At 43.4% G+C, this 27,170-nt stretch overlaps 1 protein-coding gene and 1 long non-coding RNA gene across 5 annotated transcripts in view; both read left to right on the top strand.

The window, feature by feature from the left end:
• Positions 1–1,114: 1,114 nt before the first annotated feature.
• PRR18 (proline rich 18) lies at positions 1,115–2,277 on the top strand. Its single transcript, XM_061378796.1, has one exon. It carries the CDS (start codon positions 1,371–1,373, stop codon positions 2,169–2,171), a length of 801 nt encoding a protein of 266 aa, XP_061234780.1. The 5' UTR covers positions 1,115–1,370; the 3' UTR covers positions 2,172–2,277.
• A 675-nt stretch (positions 2,278–2,952) lies between these two features.
• Positions 2,953–27,170, top strand: part of LOC133225765 (uncharacterized) — a 63,284-nt gene continuing 39,066 nt past the window's right edge. The window contains exons 1-3 of one of the 4 annotated variants that reach the window (XR_009729267.1): positions 2,953–3,173; positions 5,729–5,792; positions 12,954–13,061. This is a non-coding gene — a long non-coding RNA (uncharacterized LOC133225765). Of the gene's footprint in view, positions 3,338–5,728; positions 5,793–12,950; positions 13,062–27,170 lie in introns of all 4 variants that reach the window. The other 3 variants (XR_009729266.1, XR_009729265.1, XR_009729264.1) reach the window with 3 other exon arrangements.

Raw genomic sequence — 27,170 nt, 5'->3', positions numbered from 1 at the left:
CACAGCTGGCACCATGGAGATCAGCTGGTGCTTCAGGAGCAGGCAGTTGTGGGCTCCAGCATTGGTGTTGTTTGTCACTCACCAGTTGTTTACACAATCAGCTTCGCTGTTGTGTTTAGTTAGAATGGTATTAGTTACTCAGATACGCATGTGCAATGGTAAATAACAAAGTTAACACTCATCAGCTAACCTTAAGATTACATGAACAGAACGGGTTCAAGAACTGAGGTCCAAAAGTTCCATGAGCTCATATACTTTTACATGCGCTTAGGTCTGTTACATCATGTGCTTTCTTGTTTTTTCTCTCCGGAGCATTTAAAGATTGTTTCTTCATCTGCAGCCAGAGCATACGCTCTGTTGTTTTGTTGGTATCAGTTGCTCATTCTCATCCTGTCTTTGTTTGCTTTGTGTGAATATTTCAGAACTTCACAGTTGGTGCATCTGCACTGTGTGGTACCCTTTTCTGGCAGTGTCAAACCAGATGGGGGGAGATCTGCCCTTACGGATTGCATACATCCTACCCAAGTAAAATCTGTAGAAATAATACGCTGTAATCTTTTAGACTAAATTTTGAAGTGGGAGTAATGTTGAATTTGTAGGAAGTATGTGTTTACTTACCTACTACTGTCCCATGTAACCTTTCCAGACCTTTGTTTTTGTTTTGGGTAGCTTAAAAGGTAGGAAATTACTGTCTTCCTCCTTAAAAACAAAAGTTCCCAACACAACAAATAAGCACAACGCAAGTGCTGAGCATTGTGCTTTTTTTCTCGATCACAGAAGGCACTGAGGCTGGGAAGAGGGATCTTTAGATGAGGTTCTTCGTTACACAGTTATGCTCTTCTTGTTCTCCAAATGTTTGCGCGTTTTGGAGTTCCATGTGGTGCAAGACTGCTGTAGGTACTCGTGTAGCGGACAGCGCTCCCGTCCGCTCCGCTTACCCTTCCTTGCTCACGGTCGTGCAAGGGGTCGACGAGTTCACAATACCATTCATGTTTTGAAGATGGCGCGAAGGTGCTGCTTTACCATGACATGAAAAGCCCGCCCTTTCACACTTGAACGCTTGAGGGCTCTGGGAGGGATTTAGAGCCCGCCGGCCCTTCCCGTCCCTTCGGGTCCGCTGTGGGCTGGGTGGGAGACGTGCGGGGAGAGGCAGCAGCGCAGCAGCGGCGGCCGAGCCACGGTACCGGGCTATCGCCGGGAGGGCGCCGTCCCGCCCGCCCACCCCACGCCGAGGAAGGGTGTTCCCAGGGCGGGCGAAGGGAGGGAAGGGGGGCGGGTTATCGCGGGGAGAAAGGCAGCGGCAGTCAGCGCAGACGGATCCCGCGCTGTTGCCGCCGCCGCCGTCTGGGGCTTGTCGCCCACCCCTGGCCATGGGGCTGCAGCCCCGGCGCGCTGCGGGGCCCTGCCCGCCGGCGGGGAGATGCGCCGCCTGGGCCCGTGGCGAGGAGCCGGAGGGAGCGCCCGGCCGCACCGCGTCCCTGCCGCCCATCCTGCCGGCGCCCACCGCTTCCCCCGTCGCTGCCCGGGCGCAGCCCAAGAAGCTGACAGCGGCGACGGCGGCCCCCAAGAAGGCAGCGCCCCGGCCCGCGGAGGAGAAGGCGGCGAGGAAGGCGCGGGGGGCGCCCCCCGAGCGGGCAGGCCCCCTCTCCAGCTCCTGGCCCTGCTCTTCCCTGCAGCGACAGCCACCGCGGAGGCCGCCGGCCGAACGCGGGGTGCGCCCGCCGCCTGCCCCACCGCAGCCACGGGGCCGCCCGGGTGCGCCGGGGCCGGGCAGCCGCTCCTGCGAGAGCCTCGGCGGGGCACCGGGAGAGACGGCGCCGCGGTTCTCGCTGAGCCTGCCGCCGGAGGCCGTCCGGGTGCTGCAGCGCCGCAGCCTGGAGCGGCAGCGGGGGCAGCCCGGGTCCGGCCCCGGCGGCAGAGCTACCCCTACCCTTGCTCGGCGCGGCGCCCGGGCGGGCAGCGGGGACTTGCGCGCCCTGCTGAAGATATCGCTGCTCAACGAGAAGCACCGCTACGACGACGAGGAGTACGAGGAGGAGGAGGCGGCGGGGGCCGCGGTGGACGAGGGGCTGGTGCGGAAATGCACCGAGTGGCTGCGCGGCGTGGAGAGTGCGGCCGGGCGAGATCGCCCAGACAGGTTGGAGACGCTGCCGCACCTGAGCACCCTCTGAGCCCCTCCGGGGGACCGGGAGAGCGGCTCGAAGGGCGGCGGGGCCCGGGGCGGAGGCGGGGTCGCCATCCGGTGTCCGTAGCTGTTGTCTCCTTTGTGATGTCGGCTGCGCCGGCGGCGACCCGGCGAGTGGCAGCGGGGCAACGGCCCGAAGCTGGTCCCCGGGGCGGTGCCGCCGCCCGGCTGAGGGACAAAGGAGAGGCGCCGGCCTCCGCCCGGCAGGAGCAGGGGGCCGGGAAGGAGAGGAGGTGGCTGTGGGCGTCGTCGTGTCCGTCCCCCCCAGTGCCCCTTCTGCCTTTCCCCCTGTGTTTTTTAAGACTTCTGACCACTTTGTAAGACGTGCGTAATGATTTTGTATATTTGTACATAAAAGTTCATTTTTATTTATTTGAATAAATGACTCAATTCCTGTGTTGCAGTAGCCTTGGTAGCCTCGCTTTGGGCTGTTCCTAGTCGGGGGCTGCCGGAGCGCTCGCGTTCGCTGTCGAGGTGTCCTCACGACCCAGGTGACAGACTGGTAACCGTGCGTTAGCGGGTGCAGGTGCCTGTTCGGGATGGGTGTCCGTACAGGCACCGCCGACTCGGCTCCAACCAACTCGCTACCCCGGGCATTCAGCGGGACGAGCCCGGCCCGGCGGCAGTCGCGATGACAGCGGAGTTAGCTGGGCCCTGGCGAAGCGGGGGCGGCGGTGGCCAGGAGCGGTCCTCTGGGGGAGCCCCAGACAAAAGGCAGCGGGTCAGAGCTTGCTCCAGTGAGCGAGAGGTGAGAGGCTGGGTCTGTGCAGACTTCCGGGTTTCAGCCCCCTCCCAGGCAGTGATTCAGGCTCATCCGACCTTTCGAGCTGCTGTCGATGTAAAAAGAAAGGAGGGAGAGAGGGAAGCGGTCCCATCCTTTGTCAGCTGGTCCCGGCCTTCCAGCTGTGACCGCAGCTGGCGCTCGTCGGGGCTCAGAGGCGAGGAGGGGGCGGGAGAGGCTCAGCGGACTGAAATTCCCGGTGGGAAGGTAAATCTTCCCATGCTTATATCGTCTCGGTCACTTACTGCCGCTCTCGTGGTGGTGGTACCCAGCTTCTCAGAACAAAAGTGAGAATTACATATTTACTGTGGTACTGTGTTTACAGAATGGAAAACGTTTTGTAAATGAATGTTTGAGCATGTAGAAACATGGTAAGTTGAATTTTCTTAGAGTAAAACATAGTTTATTGCTGCAAATTGGGAATTAAATATTTCATGTCAGTTTTTTTTACACCAAATGATGTCTGTGTTGACTGTTCCATGAAATCGTAGGAGATAATCTTTCTGTAGATTAATTGGATAACATAGTGATCTGCTACATTTTATGTAACATTCTCTTTTGCTCCAGGTTTGTTCAAATATTTTTTGCCCATTTTTCCCCCCAGAATCAGGAATGACAGGGAAGATGCTTCGAGAAAATATTTATTAAATGCATTGGTACAGCTATTGAAAAAATAGTGAACCAATATAGCACAGGTGTGAAATAGCTACGTTCAAAGGCCAGAGAGAAAATTACATGTCTTGAGAATGTATGGAGAGTAATTCTATTTCATTTAAGCAAGTAAAGGAGGTTATTTGTAGTGCTAGCTATGAAACACACGCATCATTGCACCATTCTGAGTTTGCATGTACTTCTACCATATTGACCATGTTTCAGTCACATTTTCAAGCAAATATGCCTTAACAATTGGCAATTATCTGCCAAACTTAATTTATACTAGAGTGATGTCAGACCCACTTGTTTGTTTTCCCCTCTTCTAACAATAAGGAAAACAGTAATAGTAGTGTTGTAGCTGAGTTTTCCTCTTATGCTTGTCTTCAGAATGCAAGTTTATAAAAGAGCATCCTGGACTCTTACAAATGTTTCTTACAACTGCTCTGTGCCTTCATATTGACTATAATCAGTGTCTCAAATTCCAGTGAAAAGTGCTTCACTCATTAAGGGCTGAAGTATGGTAAAGCTTACTTATGAGGCTGAAAGCTGCTTTGTTCAGCCTCAAGCGCAGAAGAAAAGTCACTCTGAATGCACAGGAGCAGCAAATACAGCATTAATAGGTGTGGGGGGGTGGATTGAAAGGGACTGCCAAGTGTGACAAAGGAGGAACCTGCTCAAAGTCCACTAGAAAGAGCAATCTGAAAACTTGGAGACTTCCTGTGTAGATACTTTCCCCCACCTTAAAGATCTAATTTGCGCAAAGCTGTCCAGAGATCATGCAAGTAAGGTCTTTTGTGTTAGGAAAGTCATCATGTGTGATAACTGGAAGTGGGCCTGAGATGGGCTCATCCTGGGATGATGGTACACAGTTCTGATTTTGGGCTGGATGTCAAGAGCCACTGAGCTCTCTGGAGTTGTGTAACTAACGCTGCCTGAAACAGTACCTCCTTCATTGAACCTTAACATCAAGATTTATTATTTTCACTATTTGTTACTTTTCTGTTCTCTTTTAACAATAAATAATGACCTGAGTGTTCTGAGTACTTTCACCTGAAATGCTCATAAATCTTAAAAGGGATAGTAGAATAGGCAGAGAAGTTGCTTCCTACATACTAGCAGTAGCTTCTGTTAATCTTGCATGTAGCTTACCTTTTGGTTGGGTTGTTTTTTTTTCTTTTCAGTTAAAAAGAAAACTGTTGGATTCTAGCATCCAAAAATTTTAGGTAAATAAATGTCATAGTTTAAGCTGAACCCAGGACAATTAAACATTATAAAATGTTTATTCACTTCATTACTGTTTGGTGTAAGTAGATGTTTGAGCCCAGCAGCAGGCTTCAAAAGGCAAAAATGTTTGTGGAGATTGAGACAGCAGTGAAAACCTTCTAATAGGTCATTGCATTTGTCTCTGTGCAGCATTGCTATCCAAGATCCATTTTATAATGCCAATAAGCATCAGATCACAAACTAGTCATGGTTCTTTTCTTGTTGAAAGAGCAAGAGGTGTCTGAAGTGCCAAGAACTGAGACTCCTCACCACAGCACCCCCATCCCACTGATCCACAGTCAGTCTGAGCCTTCCTGTGCCCAAGGCATGAGGTGAGGACATGGGGCTCTTGGCACAACTGGAAAATGCAAGTGGGATGCTGTGAAACAGAAGCTCTTCTGTCCTGTGCTCAACCAAGGCAAGGGCAAGTCCCCGATTTCCAGCCTGCAGAGCTTCCCACACATTTCCCTTTGCTGTAAGTATTGATGTAAGAGCTGTTCTGTGTCAGTGAACAGATTAGACGTATTCTAATACATCTAATACTTCTCAGGTGGCATGGATCTGCCTTTTCTGTAAGAACTGTCAAGCAACCTGGAAATCACTACATTTGCTTTTTACAGTATATTAGCCATGTTCAAAGTGCCTCAGCCTAAGCCTCCCACTCATAGTGCTTTTAGCTGCTGAAAGAGAATTACGAGCAGCTGGTGCCATGGATGCTTGAAACAATCAATACTTGCTTCAGGGTAGATAGCTTCTCTTCTTTCTCCAAACACATCAGTGTGATTTATGGTAGAAAAAGAAAATAACAACAATGCATTATGGGTGTTTCCCTTTTTTCTTAATAGGTAGCTAATAGGTGGTGGTGACCATGCCACTGTTTCTGAGCCAGCCTGGAGGAGCTAGACACAGGTGAAGCCCATGTTTCTCTAACTGAAAAGCCCCAGCCTAGTGCATCCCTGAGTTTGCTCTGGGGTCCTAGCCCAAATCTCAGCTTTCTCACCCCCTTGATGCAATTAGTACCATCTTTATTCTCAAAATTGTGGGGAGAGCATGTTGTTGCCTGGCTTTTGTGTTCTTTTGTGGTCTTCCTCACTGAAATGCTTGCAAAGCTCAAATAAAGAGCATTCCCCATGGGCCGCTGTCCATGAGCCCCACCTGCCTCCCCAGCCATGCTGAATGGATCCCACGTTGCTGGGCAGCAAAAGCACCCACTGGCAGCTTTCCCGATAGCAGAGTGATGTTTGTCCCGAGCAGCAGCTTTCCTTCCATTTGGGGAGTGTTTTGTGGGTGGTTTTCTGAGATACTTAAAGGCACATTCATTTTTCTCCCTTCAGAAAAGCGGCAGTTTTGTAAAGAGAGGAAGAGCTTTTGAGAAGGTTTGGCTCTGATAACTTCTTGAAAAAGAAATCACTGCTTTGCAATGACCAGTTACAGTGATGTGTGAACTCCCAGCTGACACCTGTGCTACAGGTGAGCATAGAGTGAGGCCGATGAACGACCCTTCCAGCGCATCTCAGGCAGCACCAGAGTTACTGCAGCTGAGTACCTGGCTGCTGAGAACAGCAGGAATTTTTCTTTTCCCTTCCCAGGGAGGAAAAACTGAAGCAATAGTCTCTGAAACAGCGCTGGGAGTCTGTTACTCATAGGTACTCAGCTGGTTTCTGAGAACATGGGGCACATCATGGCACTAACTGAAGGAATTACTTTAGCAGAGCTTCTCAACTGATGCACTCCAGCCCACATCTCCACCTGGCTGCAGGAGCAAGCCAGCAAATGGATGTGGTGTGGGTGAGGGGCTTTCTCCAGGGGGATAAGCTGCTTCCTGGTGATAGCAGTGAGATGAGTGCACAGACAATGACATCAGGGCTTTCAGCCCCTTTTAATTTTATTGAAAGAGATGTGGAAGGGTTTTTTTAGAAGGACATCGTTTTTAAAGTCAGATTGTTTCTCTTCTTTGCAATGTATGATAAAAGGTTGAGAGCTCTGGAATGGCTTAAAGTTTTCTTGGTTGATTTGTTCTTATGATGTTGAAGATATCAAAAGCATTCAGTCTGTTTTTCAGTAAGGTGTCTTGCGGTAATGATCGTGGGTGATTCTTACAGTGAGAGCTCACATCTTGGATGGAAGTGCTAGGCATAAAAAAATCTTCAAGAACCATTTCCACTCTCCCCAGATTCGTTTCACATTGTGGTTAAATGAACTGTTGAGTGAGGGACAGCTGTTACTTAGCTTTCGGCACACTGACCAAAGGAATGTAATAGTTCCATCATCTTTCCTGTCATCTCACTTCTGAGTGCAGATGAAAGCTGAGCTTTGAGTGAAAAAGAAGTTCCTAATTAAGCATAAAAGTAAATTAGCATGGAAGCTATTAGCTTCTTAGCAATTAGTGCAGAAGAGAGCAAAGTGTAGGGATTTCTAGTATTGTGATTCTTTTTTTAGCATTCACGTGTCTGCCTGCGTTTCACCTGTCGGTGTATTACTAATGCTTCGTCAGGTAAGTCACATAGCGAGGGCATGGGAAATAATTTGCAGCATTTTCTCTGCCAGAGCATTGCCTGAATGGCAAAACCCAAGTGGGAGCAACACTGAGTGATGGAACTCCCAACGCTTTACATTAAAAGCTAACAGAAACTATTTATAAGCAGAACAGCTGTGGGGCAAATAAAAGCAAAGCTCTCAGGAAGAGGGGCTTGGTGTGGGAAGCACCGGGTAGTAATTACCAGGGAGAAGCCATGAGGCACTGGGGAACATAGGACCAGACCCCAGAGCAGGGGTCTTCATGGGAGGCAGTGTCCAGGCCCTCACAAGGGAGAAACGTGTGTCCACAAGTGTGGGACTGAGACCACAGAACCATTCGAGGTGGGACTGAGACCAGGCTGTTCTTGCCCTGTCCCATGGTTGTGCTGCTCATCACCTCCCCTCTTTCCCTGGGGACACCCATGATCGGGACAGCCACACGGGAACGTGTCCTCCCATGCTGGGCAGTGACTGAGCTCTCTCTGGGAAACAGATAACAGTGCTCAGTAGGAAGCTGTGGCTTCACTAATTTATTTGTGTATTTATTTATTCTCCCTATATATTCATACAGTAACTATGGTTGTGTTCTTTGAAACCATTCTTACTTACTTACTGCCTAGTTATCTGAAGGTCTTAACAGAGATTGAGACTTTTTCATAGATGCTCATATGGTACACTCATGTCCATATCCCCACACCCTTTTTTTATCCTTGCTCTGGCAACCACTATTATAGCTTCTCTTCTGACAATGAGTTAAATCCACCTCCACTTCCCTCCCATCCCTCACCCCCAAAGCACAACATTTCAAAGCAAAGAGAAAAGAACAAATAGTTGAATAAGTGTTTCTGGGAGGTTGTTGTGTGGAGCTATGTGTTGTTAGGATTTACTCTTTTTTTGCCACTGTGTGAAATACAGAATGGGTCTTGAGAGGAAATTTCATTGCTGTAACTAAGAGTGCTGTCCCATACGTGTATGTGCCTTCTCCACATCTGTTTGCAGTGACTGAAATCTGTTCTCCAGACAGGCACAGGCATCGTTGAAAAGGAACACTGTTACCATGGTGTTAAGTACTTGTTATGTAGATATTTTGTACTGGTCACTGTATTCAACCGTTTATTCTATGGAGAATGGTTTTGGGTTTTTTTCAGTTCATAGGTAGCTGCTTTTAACTTTGAGGAAATACTGTGTGCGGACCTTATGCAGGTCATCTTGCGGTGAAATAATTTGGCTTGGCAGCTGTATCTGGAGGATAATGCCCAAGATGCCATCAGCAAGTGATTCCTTTAAATTACAAGTAGAAGAAAAATATTAATCCATCCCTTTAAATCTCATGGCTTCTTAATTTTTCCCACTGAGCTTACAATAAGCTTCTGTCAAAATGGGAAATAGTCTGACCCAGATACTGTTAATGATCACCATGATATCTTTAATTTAAAACTGGCAATATTGCAGGGGGGAATAACTGTGAAATAGCAAATACTGAATTCATGTCAATGCTTACAATGCCTTTTGGACTGGTTTTCAGTTCATGGTATGTTTGGGAATGCTCATTGTGTACAGTATGGCATTCACATCCCTGTTGCTAACCTTGTTATGTGTCATACTGACACTTTACTGTTGGAGGGTGTCTCCTTTTATTTCCCTTTTTTGGAGCTCTATGAAATGTATGTCTCTATAGTGCTTCTCTCTGCTGCTCATGGGAAATGCCTCGCTGAGAAGTTAAGATTAATCAGCTTCTGGCTTTATTTCTCTGCAATTATCAATTTCCAGAAGTATGGCAAAGCAGACTCTAGTCTGTATAACAGCAGGAGTTAAAAATCCTTCTGGTATAATAAATATATATAATTTGTGGATTACTTCAAAGGGTTTACTGAAATTTCTGAAAGAGTGATCCGACGGCCCATTGGCTTAAATGGAGTAACCAGAAATCTCTGCCACCACCAGCAAGTTATTTAAAAAACGCTGAAAGTCACAGGGACATATGTTAAGAATGTGTAGATGTCAAAATTGCAGGCTCTTTGGGGCAAAGAAAAATGGGTTGTCTAGGGCAGTGTGGAAGTGATCTACCAAATTGTGCTCTCGTCTGAACGAGCAACTGAGGAAATGCAGTTTATGAGGTTAGAAATGCTAAAACATACATTTCTTAAGTTTGAAAGCTGATTTTTTTGGGGAAAAAAAGTCTTATGATTTTCCGTTCTTTTTTATTCAGAATGATGAATCTGAAAAGAAATTTGAAGGCAATAAGTATATTGCTAAGCTCAGGTGAACGAATACAAGTTGTAAGCAGAAAAGGAGGAACACAGCAAGCCTTGCTGCAGAAAGATGTGCTGCCACTGCCTGATTCCCAGCTGTGTGTGGCAGAGCTTATCCCTCAGAGCTCAGCTGGCTGCGCTGCGTAACATGTCTGCTCCCTACGCCAGCCATCGTGGCCTGAGAGCTTGGTGGCTTGGGCTAGAGGTCTTCACTCATCTGGTTTGCTTTGACTGGTACAACAAGGGAAAGCTGGTGCAAATGGCTGAGTCGGGAGGTGCAAATGAGATGTTTTGCTGTACATCCTGTTTGCACCCAGCAGGATTGAATACTTTATTCATATTGCATTGAGTACCATGAAGAGTTTACTCTGCATCCCTTTTTTTTTTTTTTGCATGGGAAGGGAGGTGTTATACCGTTGCTACTTAGAAGCAGATGAATACAGAGGAGGTGTTAGCAGCCACGCAGCAGCCTATTTCCATTGCCTCTTGGATGGGATCACATAAAGAGTGGGATTTAATCCCACCCGACATTCACAAATGTGCCTACATTGACTGTTTCAGCTGTTTCCAGGGGAAACAGCAAGTTTGTGTGACTGGTCCTTGCTCTCACCACTGCCTGGGTACTACTGAGCAGCAAAGGCATTCAGTTTTACTTGAGAAGCAGGCAGAGTAGGTCACAAACACTTTGGGGTTTTGGCTCTATTTTCCATGAAAATAAAGAAAATACTTTGTCTGTGAGATCAGTTCCTAAGGTCTTTGGTGTTTGTATCTCATTCATAGCCTTGCAATTGATCTTCAGTTAATATAACAGCAAAGTTAATAAAACAACCTTTGTTTTGGTTCTCTGAACGTTTCACCATCCCCTTTTGTGGCTGTTTTGTTCAAAAATAAAGGGGGGGGGGGATGGTGGTGTAAGAGAGTATATTCAAAGTACAAAGGGAGAAGATAAAAGCATCTGTCTGTTTCTGTTCCTCCTACGTAATATTGCCATAGTAACAAGGAGCTGAATGCGGCTGTTCATCACTGAATGCCGAGGTAAAGCAGACACTTCTTATTCAAAGGAATATTAGTAAAATACAGATTTTTAAGGTGTCAATAAGGAATTAGGGAAAAAATTATCCACCTTACATAGCACACTATGTAAGCTAATAATGAAGAGCCACTTTGAAAGAAGAGCGGGGAATTAAGGCATTTAGCAAACATTTAGAATGCTATAAATCAGAGCATTTTATTTTCCATACAAAGCTATGCTGAGTTGTGGAGTGCAGTCACAGCCAATATATTTTGACATTAAATTTACCCGAGATGAACAGCTCTCTCTTTTCTTCTGCCTGATATAATGCCTTTTTGACACGGGACTTGGCTCTGGCTATTGCCAGATATTTGTACTGCAGCATTGACTGGCTATGCTATAATCTGGATTAAAGTATAAGTAAGTAAAGCATTTTGTGTATTTAGGACTTCATGATGTCCAGTGCCCTATTTTAACCATTAAACCACCTCCAGACAGGGTGAAATTCTGTTCCAGGTGGGTGCATCAGGTAAACATCTATATACCTTTGAAATTTTAGTGAAAAAAAGAAGTAGTTTTATTACTCTCGGGAGTAAAATTTGGGAAAGATAAAAATGTACACGTTTCAGTGCACTATTACTGGCGTAATTTACTGTTACTACGGCAAATTCTCTGTGCTTTGCAGCGAGAGTTTGGCCTTTAACTTGTTGCATTTCTGTGTCAAATAGCAGTTGTCTTTAAAGAAATAAGTTTTCAGTATTTGATCAAGTGATGGATTAAAAAAGGAAATCTGTTACTCTGCAAATGCTTGCAAAGATCTGACTGATTTGAAAGGGTTTTTGTTTTGTGTTGGATTTGGGGTTTTGGGAGGTTGTGTGTGTTTGTTGTTGCTTGGTTTTGGTGTTTGTTTTTTTTCTTTCTGAAGGCTTTTCCAGCCTGAAGTGTGTTTAAAATGAGGGTTTGAAGCACAGAGCTTAACTTTGTAAGCAGCCACAGCTGCCTCCTGAGAAGGAGGTAGGAAGAGACTGCAGGAACAGCTTTCCCAGCATTACCAGTGGTCTCTACCAACCTCTCATGCTTCTGGTTGGGGATAAAGCACAACAAGGACAAGACCTGGAGGCTGCAGCTCTGGGGAAAGTGATGTCTTCAGATGCCTGGGTAAATGATACAGATACAGGTTGGAGCCAGGCTGAAGGGATGGGAAGACTCAGCGAAGAGGTGTGATAGCTGGAGACTGTCACTTTTGGAGCCAGCAGAAACGGAGACTGATTTGAGATTGATGACAAACCCATGTGATACCCCAAAGTAAAGTTGGCAGGTGACAAACTGGTCTCTCGGGCAGAGCTGATTCCTCTGCTCAGCTTCACACTGGCACCTGGATAGTCTCACCATATAAGGTGATGTGCATGGGGCCATTTCCTTGAGGGGGCAGGAGGAAGGTTGGCACTTGCTTTTTCCTCTTTGAAAAGAGTGCCCTAGGAAGTCATGGACACATGTACACTGTGGTTGTGGGGTCAAGTGCGCTAAAGTTAGGTGTAAAGCAATGAATCTATGTCTCTATTTATGCACACAGGCTCTTTAGAAGTGCTCTCAGCATCACTTACTGCCTAGAGCTGGCTCTTCCTCATGCGGTCCAGTTGTGTTTCTAGGAGTTCATTATACCTTCCTGTGATGCATTTTACAACAGCTGCCTGTGCCAGCCACCGGGAAATGCCAGAACCTGCTTATTTATGCAGCTCGTTGGGCCACATATTGACATGTACTGGTTGATGTTGACCATGTTGCCTGGTAAAAGGCTGGCAAGCCTGAGCTTTTGCCTCCTGAGCATACTAATGGGGGCTTTCTTGTGTTTCATCTGCCAAGGAGCCTGTGTGGGGGAAGGGAGCAAATAAAGATCACGTAACTTGGTCTCTTTTCACAGTTTGAACAGTTGCCTGAAGGGTATTTTTATTGCTCGTCTGAGAGCAGTAAATACTTTTTTTTTCTGTGAAAATGTGTCCTATCTAATTTGTGGAGCTCCAGCTTCAAAAACAGCTCTTAGGTTTTCAGGGGCAGGGTTGTTTGTTGGTTTTTTTTGAGGGGGGAAGTACATGTTTGTAGGAAAGTAGGATATAGAAGTGGGAAAAATAGTTTATGGGTTACTGTTCCTTGTCAGATTACCATAATTAAAACAAAAAGCACATAGTTTTAGAAGCAAATGAAGACCAGGATTCCTCTCCACCTTGTTCATGTCCTTGTCTTAGGGAAGAGTTACGGCTTCATGTGTGTCCTCTTTCCCTTGTCTAGCAGGCTCAGAAGAGAAGGAAAATGTTCTCCCTCCATGCAGAACGACCGGTTGTTGCACTGCTCTCCTGGAAGGTGAGGGGATTTGTGTGTGAACTCCTTCATGCAGACAAGGTGAGTGCAGTAGCTTGTTACTCAAAGTCTGCCAATTTCATAGCACACTTTTCACCACTGAAGAGATGACAGTGAAATGCGGTTTCTTACGAGGGAATCCAGGCTCCTATAGATGACTAAATGAATGATTAGTTCAGTACAGTACATGAACCATCTGAGTTTAGATTTGAGAAACATTTTTCTTGGGTGCTTCTATGTTACTTTAGGATTTTCATTTTCAGTTTTTTTCCCTCTGCAGCCAGGATATAAAACATGTCAGCACATCAGTGAGAGGGCAAATCTTTGCCACTCAGGCGACCCAGGCTCTGTCAAGCACTACTGATGTGAGTTTTGGAGTCTGACTAGGACTGCTGAAATCCAGTCTGTGAGCTGAATGCCTAAAACCAAGATGGGACAATGCCAAGTGTTGCCTCACTGCAATTGTATGCCTCTTCTGAGGATCCAGGCCCTTAATTTATGTGTTGTGATTCAGGTGGTTTTACACAACAAAATCTTTCTGTGTGCCAGGAAAATGATAAAGTACTGAGGTTAGGACTGTATTGTATACTTTCTATGGGGCTTTGTTTAGATACTTTAGAACAGGTAGACAATGCATCACCTATCAGAAGAACAAAGCAATGTTGACACAAGGCAGTGTTGGTTTGTGTGGGTTCAACATAATGTCCTATGTACAGCCAGCATTTAATTCAAGACTTGATTAACCAGTTAGGAATATTAGCGCATACATGGGCAGATTTGTACTTGGATTTCACAGTACTTTTACAGTGACTTCTCAGCAATTGTGTTTACTTTTGACAAAGTTGGGATCACGTAAAGGAAAGACAAGTATGACAATGTATGTATTTGGTTATTCATCTGCTAAATACTATTGCTTTTCCTGGTGTGCATGCCAGGATGCTGCACAGTGTAACTCACCTTTGTGTGATGCACCTTGTATTGCTCATGTTACTTCCTCTTGTTCCAACAATCACCTATTGATTTGTTCCCAACTTTTCTTGAGGCTGAATTACCTTTGGCTGCTGCTGCAGGAGGTATGGAAACTTAGGGTAAAAGGCATACAAAGTCTTAAGCATTTCAAGTAGAAGTTTGCATGACCTTAAAAGGGTTCTTAGGTTGTCTTGTTCCAGAAGGTGGTTTAATTGCTTCTTTGTTTAGCTTTCTGCATTTCTGCTGCACTATCTTCAAGTCCCTTTGATGCTGGCTCCAAAATAAACTTCAGAACTGTTGGCAGGGAATAGGTGAATAGCCACAGACTCACAAGAATGGGACTCTTGTGTCTCTGTGAATCACAGTTCTTCATCTAAGCTAATCTGTATGTCTCTACTATATGTCAGTGTCCACTGTAGACTAAAGATGTGAGCTCAGCTCCCTGAAAATTACTGAATTGTCTCAGAATGGTGCTGCTGGGAACCTCTGTGTGGGAAAAGACAAATGGGATGTCACCGTGGAACTGCTGCATGATGGAGGTGAGGGAAATAGAAAAATAGGGTTGACGTGAAGAAGAGTAGGCAGAATCACAGGGACATGGCACAGCAACAAAATACCTCAGTCTGTGTCACGGTTCCATTTCTTTCTCTACCACTACCTGACAGGAGGTTGTAGTGAGGTGGAAGTCGGTCTCTTCTCCCAAGTAACAAGTAACAGGGCAAGAAGCAAAAGCCTCAAGCTGTGGCAGGGGAGGTTTAGACTGGACATTAGGAAACATTTCCTCACAGAGAGGGTGATCAGGCATAGGAACAGGCTGCCCAGGGGAAGTGGTGGAATCACCATCCCTGGAAGTGTTCAAAAGCTGTGTAGGTCGGGCTGTCAGTGACATGGTTTAGTGGTAGTCTTGGCAGTCCTAGGGGAATGGTTGGACTTGATGATCTTAAAGGTCTTTTCCAACCTAATGGATTCTGTGATTTTAAATCATAACTGCCCATGTGATAGCATCATCTTGCCTCTGGAGAGCATGAGCACCTGCACCATCTGCCAGCCTCACCTTCTCCGAGGCAGGAGATCCCTGTGGTGTTCACTGCCAACTCAGTGTGAGAGTACATTAATGTGAATCCACAGTGTAATCAGCACTTATTCTTCTAATTTAAATCCCAGATGTTGGATTTAAAAATGGGATGAGAACAGGCATGTATGGAATTACTGCTACTGATTTGAAGTTTCTCTCTTTATCCCTCTCACTTACAAAAAGCTGTCAGTACCGTAAGGTATTGTTAGTGTGTTTCTTTGCTTCAGGCACTGTTGCTGCCTCATACTTGGAGGGTGAGAGCTGCAAGGTAGGTGCCAGGGCTGCCTTCCACTCTCCTCAACACAGTGGGTGCCTTCAGGCCTTTCTGTGTGGTGAGAACTGCCAGGATTATGCATGTTTGCTCGTGTCCTTGGTAGCAAAGGATTACTTACAATGCAAACGGGATTCTTCCCACTGCGAGCAGTGTGTCTATAGAGCAGTGCTTTGGTGTTTAGCCAGTGAGATGGATTTTGCAAAGAAGTGAGAGGAGGAAGTAATGGTGATTCTTGCTTTTAGTGCTGGGTTTTGTTTTTTTTTCCTCTTTATTAGCAAAACAAAGTTATGTTGGTCATTTTTATTTTACTTTAATTTTGCTTGTTGTCTCATCTACTGCTGCTTATTAGATACACATTACATATTCACTGACTTACAAAATCAGTCACTGGTATTCCTGAGATTTCATAGCAACAAATTGTACTATGTGTGAGAGAGAAGCAAAGTTGTGCAGGATGTTCTCAGTAATGCCAAGTATTTCTGTGAGATGGCTTGCAGATACCAGTATCCCACAAACAAGAAAGATATGTTAAGGCTTCATCTCAAATAGCACTTGCTAGGGGCAAGTTAATGTACAGGTTTTTAACTGGTTTATCTTGTCTCTTGGCCACTTGTGTGGGAGCTTATATCACCTCAGAAGCGCTGCCACACAAACTGTACTTTGTATGATTTGGGATGAGAGGATTCTTTCTGAAGGGCCTGTTTCTTGGAATAACATTAGAAATTTGGTGACCCCTGGAAAGTATCAGCCTTAGCCAGAGTTTGCTGCTGAGCAGCTGCTAGTTTAGAATAAACCAAGAAAAACCATCAGGCTGCAGAAAGAATTCACTAAACAGCATGAGATTTTCTTATATCTGGTACATGAGTATAGTCCACAACTGGGACTGCAAGTCAGTGTAGGACAAAGAGCTGATCTGTTTTGTCCTCCTGCTGTTAAACAACCCATTCCAACCCAGACCTCAAAAATGAAAACACATCAGGGGCTTATCCTAAACTTGCACCTTGTGCTTGCCTGGAATACTTGCTATTTTCTAAAAGCTTAGAGAGGGTCTGATAGATGCCTTGTTTAGTCAGGTAGTGCAGCTCTTCTGGAGTAGTCTAGTTTTAGTGGGGCATTAATGAAACATAGTTTAAATATCCCAATAAAAATTCTGGTTGTCAACATGTACAACAGACAGTCAACTAACACAGGTTAATTCTTGTTTGTATCAACACTTTGGGTGACCCTTGCCTACCTGTGAGCCACCAGACTTGTTGTAGTGGCACAGGCTATTCGTCTGGACCTCCAGTGATTGCTTGTGTCCATATTTGCCTGCCTGGTGTGGATGTTCCTGCTATGCTAATTGCATCACACGTGCCACCGGAAGCCTTGCATTTCAGTGGGATTTAGAGGCTGTGTAGAAAGACATCTTCATGCTTTGCTGGTGCAGCCTGCAGGGTTTGGACTGTCCGGTTATGTTCTCGACAGCAGAAGAGTGTCTGCTGAGTATGTTAAATTGCCAATAAGTATGCACAAATTCAACTCCAGTTCAACTCCCATCTGAGAACCAGAAGCAGGCTCTTGGTTTTGAAGTATGTGTAGTGTGGAAAGGTATGTTAAGGCCAGCTATATCCTACCTTCATTCTGGTTATTGGCTGAAATTAGCCCTGAGTTTTATACCTAGGCATAGCAACCCAGGCAGTTATGTTGAATCAGTTACTCAAAGCCTTAGAAACACAACCTTCACACTAGTTCTTTGTATTTTGAAGTAGTCCGTTAACCTGTGTTATTGCTTGAGAGTAGCAAAATCAAAAGTATCTGTGAATTAAAACTTACATGCAAAACATGCCTCTCAAAAGATGCATGAATTACATGTGTTTTAGCAGGATCCGATTTATATATTGGCAGAGACAAGCAACCCAGCAGGTATCCGTCGCCACAATTGCACAGCCCCTCTTTTTTTGGCACTGGTTTATCTTTGTACAGAATAACCACAAGCAGAAGGAGACTGTCAGAGATGGCAAAGAAAAGAGAAGAAACAGCATTTATTGAGGCAGGTGTGATGAAACAAGCCCTGATGGATCAGGTAATGCCACTATAGCAGGTTATCTGATAAGTGATACTACTGGATTTCAGGATTTGTGATCAAGTAGCAAAGAAATGGCTCAGTTACCCAGGGGCTGGAACTCTCTATTCAGTACCCAGGTGCCAAGAGAGTTTCTGTATTGGCAGAGCACTTTGTTTTAGCTGGTAAGAGAACAGATTCTGGTATCAGTTGTGGTTATTCTACCAGTATCTGTAATTCATTGATTTATTTTTATTCATTGTTTATGTCTGTGTGGGCAAGAGAAAAATTGGGCTATATAGTCAAATACTGAAGAAAGTCTTAAAAAAAGACCCCTCTCCGGTTGTAACTACATACTGGGGGGAAATGGGGTTTTTAGGTGCAGTACTTTGCTATGCTGCAGTGCTCATTATTTTCAACAGTTAGTAAGTAGATGACAGTCTGCAAAGTAAGGCTGGTGAGGAGTTCTTTGGTCATTATCAGCATAGAGTATTCACCTGTGTATCAAATAATAGCTGACCATGATTAAACTACATGGCATTCATCAGTATTTATCTGCCATTTGTGATGCCAGAAAACATTTTTTAAACCTTGTTGTAGTCAGTGTTGTGGGATAGTGTCAGTGTTTTCTTATGGTTAATGCTCACCTCGTGTTTTCTCCAATAGTGCAGTGGGAAGTCGCTCGCCTGTGTCTCAGCTCATGTCTCACTCATAACCGAGATTTACCTTTAGTTCAAGTACCACCGTGGCATTTGCATGATGGTGGCATGCAGTAATATGACAACTATAATTCTGTAGTGCCAGAGATTGTAATTGTACACAGTTGGAAAGGCACCTTTTATTCTGTTGAAAGTGTGAATGCACTTTTCTTTCAGAAAGCTAAGTCCTATGGCTTTTCTTTTCCTCATTGTATCTCAGCATACATTGCTGCTCTTGTAGGGGGCCTACAAGAAATTTGGAGAAGTACTTTTTACAAGAGCATGGAGTGAGAGGACAAAGGGGAATGGCTTTAAGCGGACAGAAGGTATATTTAGGTTAGCTATTAGGAAGTTCTTTAGTGAGAGCAGGTTGCCCAGAAAAACTGGGGCTGCCCCACCCCTGGCAGTGTTCAAGGCCAGGTTGAAAGGACTTTTACCAACCTGGTCTAGTGGGAGGTGTTCCATTAACCTAACTATTATGTGATTCTATGATTTAGCATATTAAGTAGCTGAAATCACTTCTCTGGACATTAAGGCAGCTAAGAATGCAAACTCACAGAGACTCGGGCAGCATATATAAACAAGCTGTAACGGTTGCTCGAACGACCCCTGTGTGAAGCATCATGTGCTCTGAGGCAAACGGGCAGCGGCGGCTGGAAGGGACGAAGGACAGTGGGTGTCCCCAGCGAGAGCCGGGTCAGCGTTGCCATCTGGTGGGGAGCTATAGGAGCTACCAGTTCTGTACTGCCGGGAAACACTCTTGTTTGTAGCCGGGGGTTCGGAAGTGTGCAGGTAAGAGGGTGTGCAAGGTAGCACCTAAAAAAGAAAAGCCTCCTGCCCAGGTTCTGTCAAGCTGAATTTCGAGAAGATAGGCTTACAGGAATTCGGGCAGGAAAAGAGTTCATGGACTAAACCAACTGGTGCCTTCCCCTTTCCCCAGGGAAAACCCACCAGCACTACAGACATCAGTCATCTTCAAGCAGTTACTACTGGTCTGTAACTCTTCTATCTGCTTCTTTGCAAAGTGTTCTGTATGAGACATTTTTGCTCGTGTTCACCTGCTCTGTGCCCAGAACACCTCAATTTCCAATTTAGCCAACCAGTACTTACATCAGATGGAAGTGTTGGAATGTTTCTGCTCCTAAGAGCCACATAGCCCTATGAGGAAAGTTATGGCTTGTGTTCTTTGCTGCACTTACTGATATCTTTTAGCACTACAATGCAGATAAATTTCTTAGGTTTATATCAAAAGCCAGTCTGTCTCTTCCCTTTTAAAGACACAGTAAAACACGCTTCAAAGGGCTTTTATAATTTAAATAGTTTTGACTTGCTAAACAATTCAAGCTCCATCAGCTTTTCCTTTTATTTTCCATCTACCCAGGATATAAGGATATATATATATGTTGATAAAAGATGACAAATACAGATATTTAACAAAAAATCTGCCAAGTACAATTTAGTTGACAGAGGCTTTCCACTCCCTACCTGTGCCATGCCACCTTAAACTGTATAAGGATCTCTACATGCAGAGAGATGCTATGTGTACTGCTACTGGGGCTTGCTGAAGAGTGAAGTTCAAAAGCAGAGAAATGCCTTATTTTATGGTCAAACCAAACCTTGAACAGCAAAAAAAAAAAGGAAATATTTGTGAAGCTGAGGGGCATGAGTGTGTCAGTATGTTGGGCAGAGTGTGTAACAGAGCAGGAAGGGTATACCCAGCATTCATCACTTTTAATAAGGCTAATGTGTTCATGGGAGGAACCACGTATTTTCTATTACTGGAAATTAGTATATTTTTTTCCCAGATACAGAACTCTCTTGGAAAGCCAGTTTGTTACAAGTAACAAAATAGCCAAGTCTGAGAAAACCCACTAAGAGAGACACTTTGAAAGCAGATGTCAAAAATCTGCCTTTGTAGAGCCATTATTAGTTAAGCAGAGCTGGCGTGGTCAAACAGGGAGTTTGCTTCAACAAAAGGGAGCAGTGGCTCTTAAACTTACAACAGTCTTCATCCGACTTGTACAACTGGCCATTGCCTTGCAGAAGGATTGGCTAGCAGGGTGGTGGTGGAGCTGTGTCACCTTGTGTCACTTAACAGCTCCAGAAGAGCAAAAAGAAAGCAGGTTTTTATTATTCTTATCATTTTATTTTAGTTTTTTTACCCTGTCTTAATGTATAAATGTTAGGCCTCTAAAATTCATTTGTATCTCTCAGGATTTCCACCTGTTCTTACAGTATGACTGTGCTGAATGAAGAGAAAGGGCTGACCTCTTCCTTACCTTCACTGCAATGGTTGTATGAAATTCTTTGAATTATGAGAACAAATTTGGTTTTACTTATGTTTTCCTCTGAAAGCTTTTCTTCTATTTTTTTCTTTTGTGTGTGTGTGTGTGTGTGTGTGTGTGTGCAGGGAAGGGTTTTCTATCTCCAGTTCAGCTAAAATGGAAAACTGGCCCTGAGGGCCTGAATTATTAAGGTGCGGCCCCAGTATAGATACACACATTTCAGCAATTTATGTATCATAATAAAGACTAAACAGATTTTAAAGCAGAAAAACATTAATGTATGCTAAGCACAATAAAAGCAAAATAAATCAGGCAAAACGGAAGGTAAGCAGTTTGTAACAGTAACTACAATAGTAAGTAACTGTTTTTTTCCAGTGGTAGATGCAAAGATACATGAGGTATTAAAACTCCTTTTGTAGCTACAGTCACTGAAAACCTAACTTACAAAGACTCCAAAGTGTGATTTGTTCCTTTTTCTTGCTTTAATTTGATATATGCAGAAATTCTGAAATAAATCATTTAAATAAACTGAGAGCTTCTGGTAGCAGACGGAATTGAACTGCTGTGCCTGGAAACCCCAGACAACCCAGTAATCTCCAAACACTTTTTATAGCTTGCAATTCACCAAATGCCAATTGTGGAAATCTCCTTCCTGTCTGTCACTCAGGTTGCTAACACTGGCATTGTTTTATGGACTCTTACTCCTTTGCAGTTGATAGTTTTTTCCCTCGGGAGAGGGGAAATCCCTCCAACAGTTTCATGGGTGCAGCACATCATGCTTTTAGGAAGCACCGGGGAACAATCCTGCCTTGCGTGAAATAGCACATTTATTTTGTGAGTTTGCCAATCCCCAAAATCCCAGTGGGCATCACTATCCAAATGTTAGGAGTTTTGTATAGGCTTTGTGTGTTTGGTCTGTCAGCTTGGCTGTACAACAGCTTTGTTACATGATAAGAATTCTGTCCCATGCCGTATACATCAAGGTTTTTCCTCCTGATAGTATTAGTTCATTTAGCTATGAATTTCCACATGCTGTCTTGGGCTGTTATTGCCCAGCTTGTGATTCTGTTTCTACAAAATCGTGTTAATCTGGCTGCCTGACAGGAATATAGTCAGAACAGTAAGCTGTATAGCATTTTGTTCATTTGGTACTAGCCTGCAGGCAGAAAGAGCCCTCATCCTCTCCTATCTCTCATGTGCTGCTGTTTCTGTCAGCTTGTGGATTTTGTGGTGAGGTGTCCTGTTGCCCCTTAGCAAAGCTTTCGCTGGGAAATCCTCCTTTCTTTACACTACTTATTTCTCCAGCAGGGTCTGTGAAGACATGAACATGTTAGCCCCTGAAATAGATGCCACAAATCAGTCTAGCATGCCTTCTAATTTTAATGGAGATGAGCTACTAGTTGTAATTTCTTGCATCTCTCAGTTAGGATGTAGGGAGACCATAAATCTTAAAGCAACAAACATCCCCAAATCCTACTCTTTGAAGTGAACAGGAGCTCCTGGGTCATCAGCACTTTTGGGAAACAGGCCGCTTAACTAGGTGTCTGAAGCCATTATTCTCCACACACCCCCACACTCCCCCTTTTTTATTAAAGCCTTGGTCACCATGTTTAAGGAAACCTGCAACAAAAAGGTTTGTGCAGTGTGAGCAGTATTTTCCCTGAGCAGCCTCAGATAAAACCAGTGGATACTGTAGTATCCAAACTCAGCACTTCTGTACCAAGCCAAGTGTTTGGTTTTGAGATTTACTGTGTTTGTTGTTGTCATTAGATTTGGGTGGGTGGGAGGGATTTGGCGGTTCTGTTTGTTTCCAATTTTATTATTAAAAAACACAACAAGAAAACCTAAGCTGACTGTGAGGATTTTGGGTTTTGGTTGGTTGATTTTGTTTTTTTTTAAGCTTCTTCCATCAGGACTTTTCATTCCCTGTCTTATATTTTCCCCTTTCAAAACTTACTCTTACTTGGGTATGGGATGTAATATTGTAAGCAGTTACTATAAACATCTGCTAAAACATGTTTAGAATCATAGAATAATATGGAATCATAGAATGCTTCCTTACAGTGTATAACTGAAAGTCTGCAATATATTATTAGGTTCTTACTCTTGCTTCCTTATTTTTGTCTAACTGAAAATTCGGTTTGACTCCATAGTTCCCATACATGAATATGTATACATATGTTAATAACACTCTGTGTTGTTACTTGAATCTTTTTTTACTTTAGAGAACCGGTACAGTTTTCCCAGTACACAAACTACGTATGCAATACACTGAATCATAGATGAAAAAAATATAGGCCAATTCCTGCTAAATCCTTGTAATCCCATCAGGGAGGAAGGGGTAGAAACATAAAGGTAGAACTGTGCCTTACCATCTATTAATGAACCATATAATGGCACAAGTGTTTATATTTTACCTCAGGGTAAACTCTTGAGCCTTCGTTGGGTGGTTCTTGAAGATTGATGCAGCGTGGCTTGTTGGAGTAACAGTCTAAACAGTGTGGGGCTTCTGGTTTGATGGCACAGCTGTGCTTCCAACACAGCATCTTGTAATCTCATTGTGGGCAGATGCTCCTAACTTTGCATCGGGGATTATTGTGTCTGCATCATGTTGCATTGAGTCTTTAGGGGGTTCACAGGCTTCTGAGCACTGCAGAGAAAGAGGTAAGAGATAATGTACCCTAGTAGAGGAGGCAAGGATCACTCCCTGTGCTGAGAAGTAGTGCTTTGCTGTTCCTTGTAAATCTGCAGCATTATATTTGCGTGTAGGATTCTTGGCAAGTTGCAACAGAATGACCAGCTATCAGAGTTCCCCCTTTGTAACAACACAATGTGGACCTTCACTAGGTGGTGATGTTCTTCATGTTTTGTGGTGGTAGGTCCCTCAGGCTGGTTACTGTCCTGTCTGGAGTCCCCTGGATGATGATGTTTGTGTCCAAGAGAATGACTCTGGGTTGGCTTCACTGGCAAAGGCTCTGCCAGCTTAAATCCCAGTAAAGCACAGCCTTCATGCACACTGGTGACCTGGCAGGGGCAGCAGCTATACCTGCAAAAGTTTATTGGCACATCTTATAGGTGCCATTTTGCCAATACAACGACTATGTGGTTTCCAATTCTGGTTTTATACCTTAGTCATAACGGTGCTGTATAAGATGGCAGTTATGTCCCAAATTCCCATATTCTATTCCTACCACAGATGCTGGATCACCAGTGTGTAAATAAGTATCTTCCTTTTTCACCTGCCACTTACTTGTCAGAACCTTGCCATTTACTGTCCTTCTACCCTTGTTAACATGGTTTTGTGTAGGTGGCTCCTCTGTTGCTCACAGCTGCCACGGGCTCTTCTTTGATTAACACATTAGCAAAGCCATCCTGTCTCACGGTTCCTGCTCCAGCAAAGCCCACCCATGGTGCCTGAAGTATTTTTCTGCACTATCAGTGTAGTCAAATCCCAAATCAAAGACTTTGGAAGCTTGCTTCTGAAAACTAAATCTGAGTGTATTTCTTGCAATATTACAGGCCACTTGGGAACATCTTGTGCTTATTCTGAAAGCATGTTGGATCAAACGTTTGGGTTTCAGGATTGATTTTTTTCTTTTATCTGTTTTTGGTTGGGTATATTTTTGGGGGCATTTTTGGTTGGTTTTTCTTTGTTTTTGTTTTTTTTCATGTGATATACTTACAATACTTTGCAGCATTGTATGCAACATATACACGTGTGGTGGAAAATGTATGAGCCTTCAGTGTCTCTTTCATGCTATGTTTTATTGATTAGGAGTGTTTTAAACATGTGATTATATGGTTACTAAAAGATCAGAAGTAATATTCCCTCCCACCCTGCCCCCTCTCCTTTGTTGCTTTGAGTGTAGTTACAAGCGGTAGAACATTATTTAAGATACCTTCAAAAATGAAGAAATGCTAACATTGTAAGTTCTGACATTTTTAGATATAAATTTTTAATTCTGTAACATTCTTATATTAAACTTATATTAATATTAGTTTATTAGGAAAATTAAACCTAAGTTCAAAATTTTTACCTTGATTATTATGGCAAATAAAAAGGGAAAACAACTCAGTCAATTACATTAATTTGAAGACAAGGTTCTTCTAAGCATTTATAATCTTTTCATAGGCATCAACTGAACTTTGTTTTTAAGCCTATATACATACCTTTTTCAAAACTAAGCTTTTGTTTTGAAATTTTAGGTGAATTGTTGCAACATCAAATATGTTGCATTCAGCCATTGCTTCAGTGGATTCAGTTTCTCTCATATTCTTTTTAACAGGTGTCATGTATTAGAATTTGAACTGAGCCCATGAAGGTTGACAAGAATGGTTGGCAAACCATTGGGAGAGACAAGCCTTGACTTTGCTTATGTAGGTTAGCTTCATAAGGTTAAGGATGCTGTTAGGCAGAGGGTAATAAAGACTGTACTGGTTTCAAAAGATAGTGCTTGAACCAGGAAGACAAGATGGATTTGGAACATTCTCTGAATGACACTCAAGGTGATGGAAGACATCTGCCCAAGTTCTGCAGGCACACATGCTCTTCATATCTCGCTGCCTGCAGTACAGAATGCAACCAGTAGTGCATTTCTATTTTGAATGTGACACCAGCATGTATATTGTATTGTTAATTGTGCTCTGGTTTATGCCTTGCCCATTTTCTGAAGCTTTGTACCTATTTCGTTGGTCCTCTAGAGCTGTCCTCCTCCCTCTGCAAGAGAATCCAATGCCTGAAGCTCTGGACCTTCATACTTGCCTTCTCAAAACTGGACTACCAGCAAGAGAAGAGGCTTCTATCCAGCATGGTGGTCCTGTGAGCAGATGAGATTTGAAAAATAATAACTTCATGTAAACTGTTGTACTGTGACGGCTGCAGTCATGTTTGTGAGAAACAGCCCCTTTGGAGCAGTGCAGGGTGTCTCATTTCAGAATATGCTTGATTATTTTTATGAGTTATTTGAAGGCGCTTGCATAGACAAAAGGTTATTTTGAATCACTTGCAGTGCAGTCATATGGCATCTTTGGGTTGCACTTTGCTTTTGCTCTTTTTGCTGTCTTAGGAAGAAGGTCAAGTGAAGAGATGAAACTCACAGTGTAGAAATGGTGGGGAAGTGGAGGGGAATCCCGTAATAGACAACATTCAAATTAATGAACTGCTTTGTCATTTCGGAACTATCTATACTCATTTATTGGCTTTTGCGTTAAAAATAGAAAGGCTGCCAAATTTTCTTCAAGCTAACAAATAAGAGTAACTGATGATGAACAACCGTCCATTCTTTTGTTGGCTGCTGAAATCAAGTGGAGCAAATATTGCCAGTACAGCCTTGAGCTGACAGAATTAGATTTAAAGCTGATAACCTCCCCAGGATAGGAGAAGGTATTTGACACAGTTTGACTACTGGCTGGTTACATACATGCTGGCCAACTGACCAGCCTGGAAATATGAATATATATTGAAAAAAAAAAAAGAAGTTGTAAAATGTTTAATTTATTAAGATCTTTTTAAAATGACAACGAAAATAAAATCCTTCTTATGAGTTTTTTTAAATTGCATTTAACCAACAGTTGATACAAGGGATGTGTTTGCGTGTTAACAGGCTAAGAACAATCACTGTTTTCCATGACTTTTATTTCAAATTCAAATAGAAATCACTTGTGCTTTAGTTTTATTTAATTCCATTCTTAAGCAAAAGGCTTTATTTTAGTGATTGATGATAAAAGCAAAGTTGTTAATTGCTCTAATCTATTTTTGGATTTTAAGAAATATGAAAAAGGAAGTTGAAATTGTGAAAAAAAAAAGTTTTTTGAGTGGAGAAGATGTATGGAAGACTTGTTTGAATGTGTGATTAAATTAGTTCCTAAAATGCTACTAGATGTAATTTCTGGATTATTCTTTTAAAGGTAACTATGATCTAGGATATATACATGGTTGAGATTAGTCTTACCTACTACTTGTTATTTCTCTTTTTATCGCTTTTATAAATTTTGCAAGTGTCATTTTAAAAAGTAGAAGATTTAACTTTGATGTATCTCTTAAGTTTACAGCTAGGTAGGATCTCTTTCTACATTTTCCATGAGATGCAGCATGTTATTTAAATACGTGCTGCCAATTTCTGTACTCCATGATTTTGATACCAGGATTGTTTTCTTTACCTAGTAATTTAAGGAGGTTTGCCACTGAGTGTCCTTATTTTGCATATAAGATTACTGATGAAGAGCAAAAGCCGCTCCTAGTTACTGAAAAGGGTTGTCTTCTAACTTGATCTTTTGAAGCTTACTTTAACTGCGAAACACTCCAACAAAACACCAGGCTAACTTTGCCAGATGTTTTTGTCTGAAATTGTGATTAAAAATACATAGTCGGATTCCCTCCTTGTATGAGAGGGAAATGAATCTTCCGCGTATATCTGGTGGCACATATCGGGTTGTCTCTACAGGTCTCTGTTAGAGTTGTAGGCTTATTAGCATCCTATTAATATGTGCATAAAATGTAGTCTGTGTCTGAGCCCAAATACACAAGCTGGGAAATCAAAGAGAAATCCTTCACACCTTTTGCTGGCTTCATCCTGAACTTTTATTTAGCTTAAAACAACTTCCTTAAGATAATTTCCTCTTCTAAAGGAAACACTTTTCTCCATACTTAAGAGAGGAACACTGCACTGAATTATTTTTGTAGGGACACTGTCACCATTGAGAGGGAATTGCTTTTATCATCACATACGAATCTGAATTTTGACTTGTGTAAAATATTAATCAATTCCAAACGTATTGAACCATCTGTTGTTTTTTTTTCTCTATAG

Source organism: Neopsephotus bourkii, unplaced genomic scaffold, assembly GCF_033783945.1.
Source record: "Neopsephotus bourkii isolate Nb327-2 ecotype Australia unplaced genomic scaffold, CSIRO-AGI_Nbou_v1 NB_1767, whole genome shotgun sequence".
Taxonomy (NCBI): domain Eukaryota; kingdom Metazoa; phylum Chordata; class Aves; order Psittaciformes; family Psittacidae; genus Neopsephotus; species Neopsephotus bourkii.
The sequence above is the reverse complement of the archived record's forward strand: the minus strand, read 5'-3'. Positions and strand labels throughout refer to the sequence as shown.

Excerpts from the sequence above, each read along its gene's own strand:
- PRR18 (XM_061378796.1), top strand. The coding sequence starts at position 1,371 with ATGGGGCTGCAGCCCCGGCGCGCTGCGGGGCCCTGCCCGCCGGCGGGG.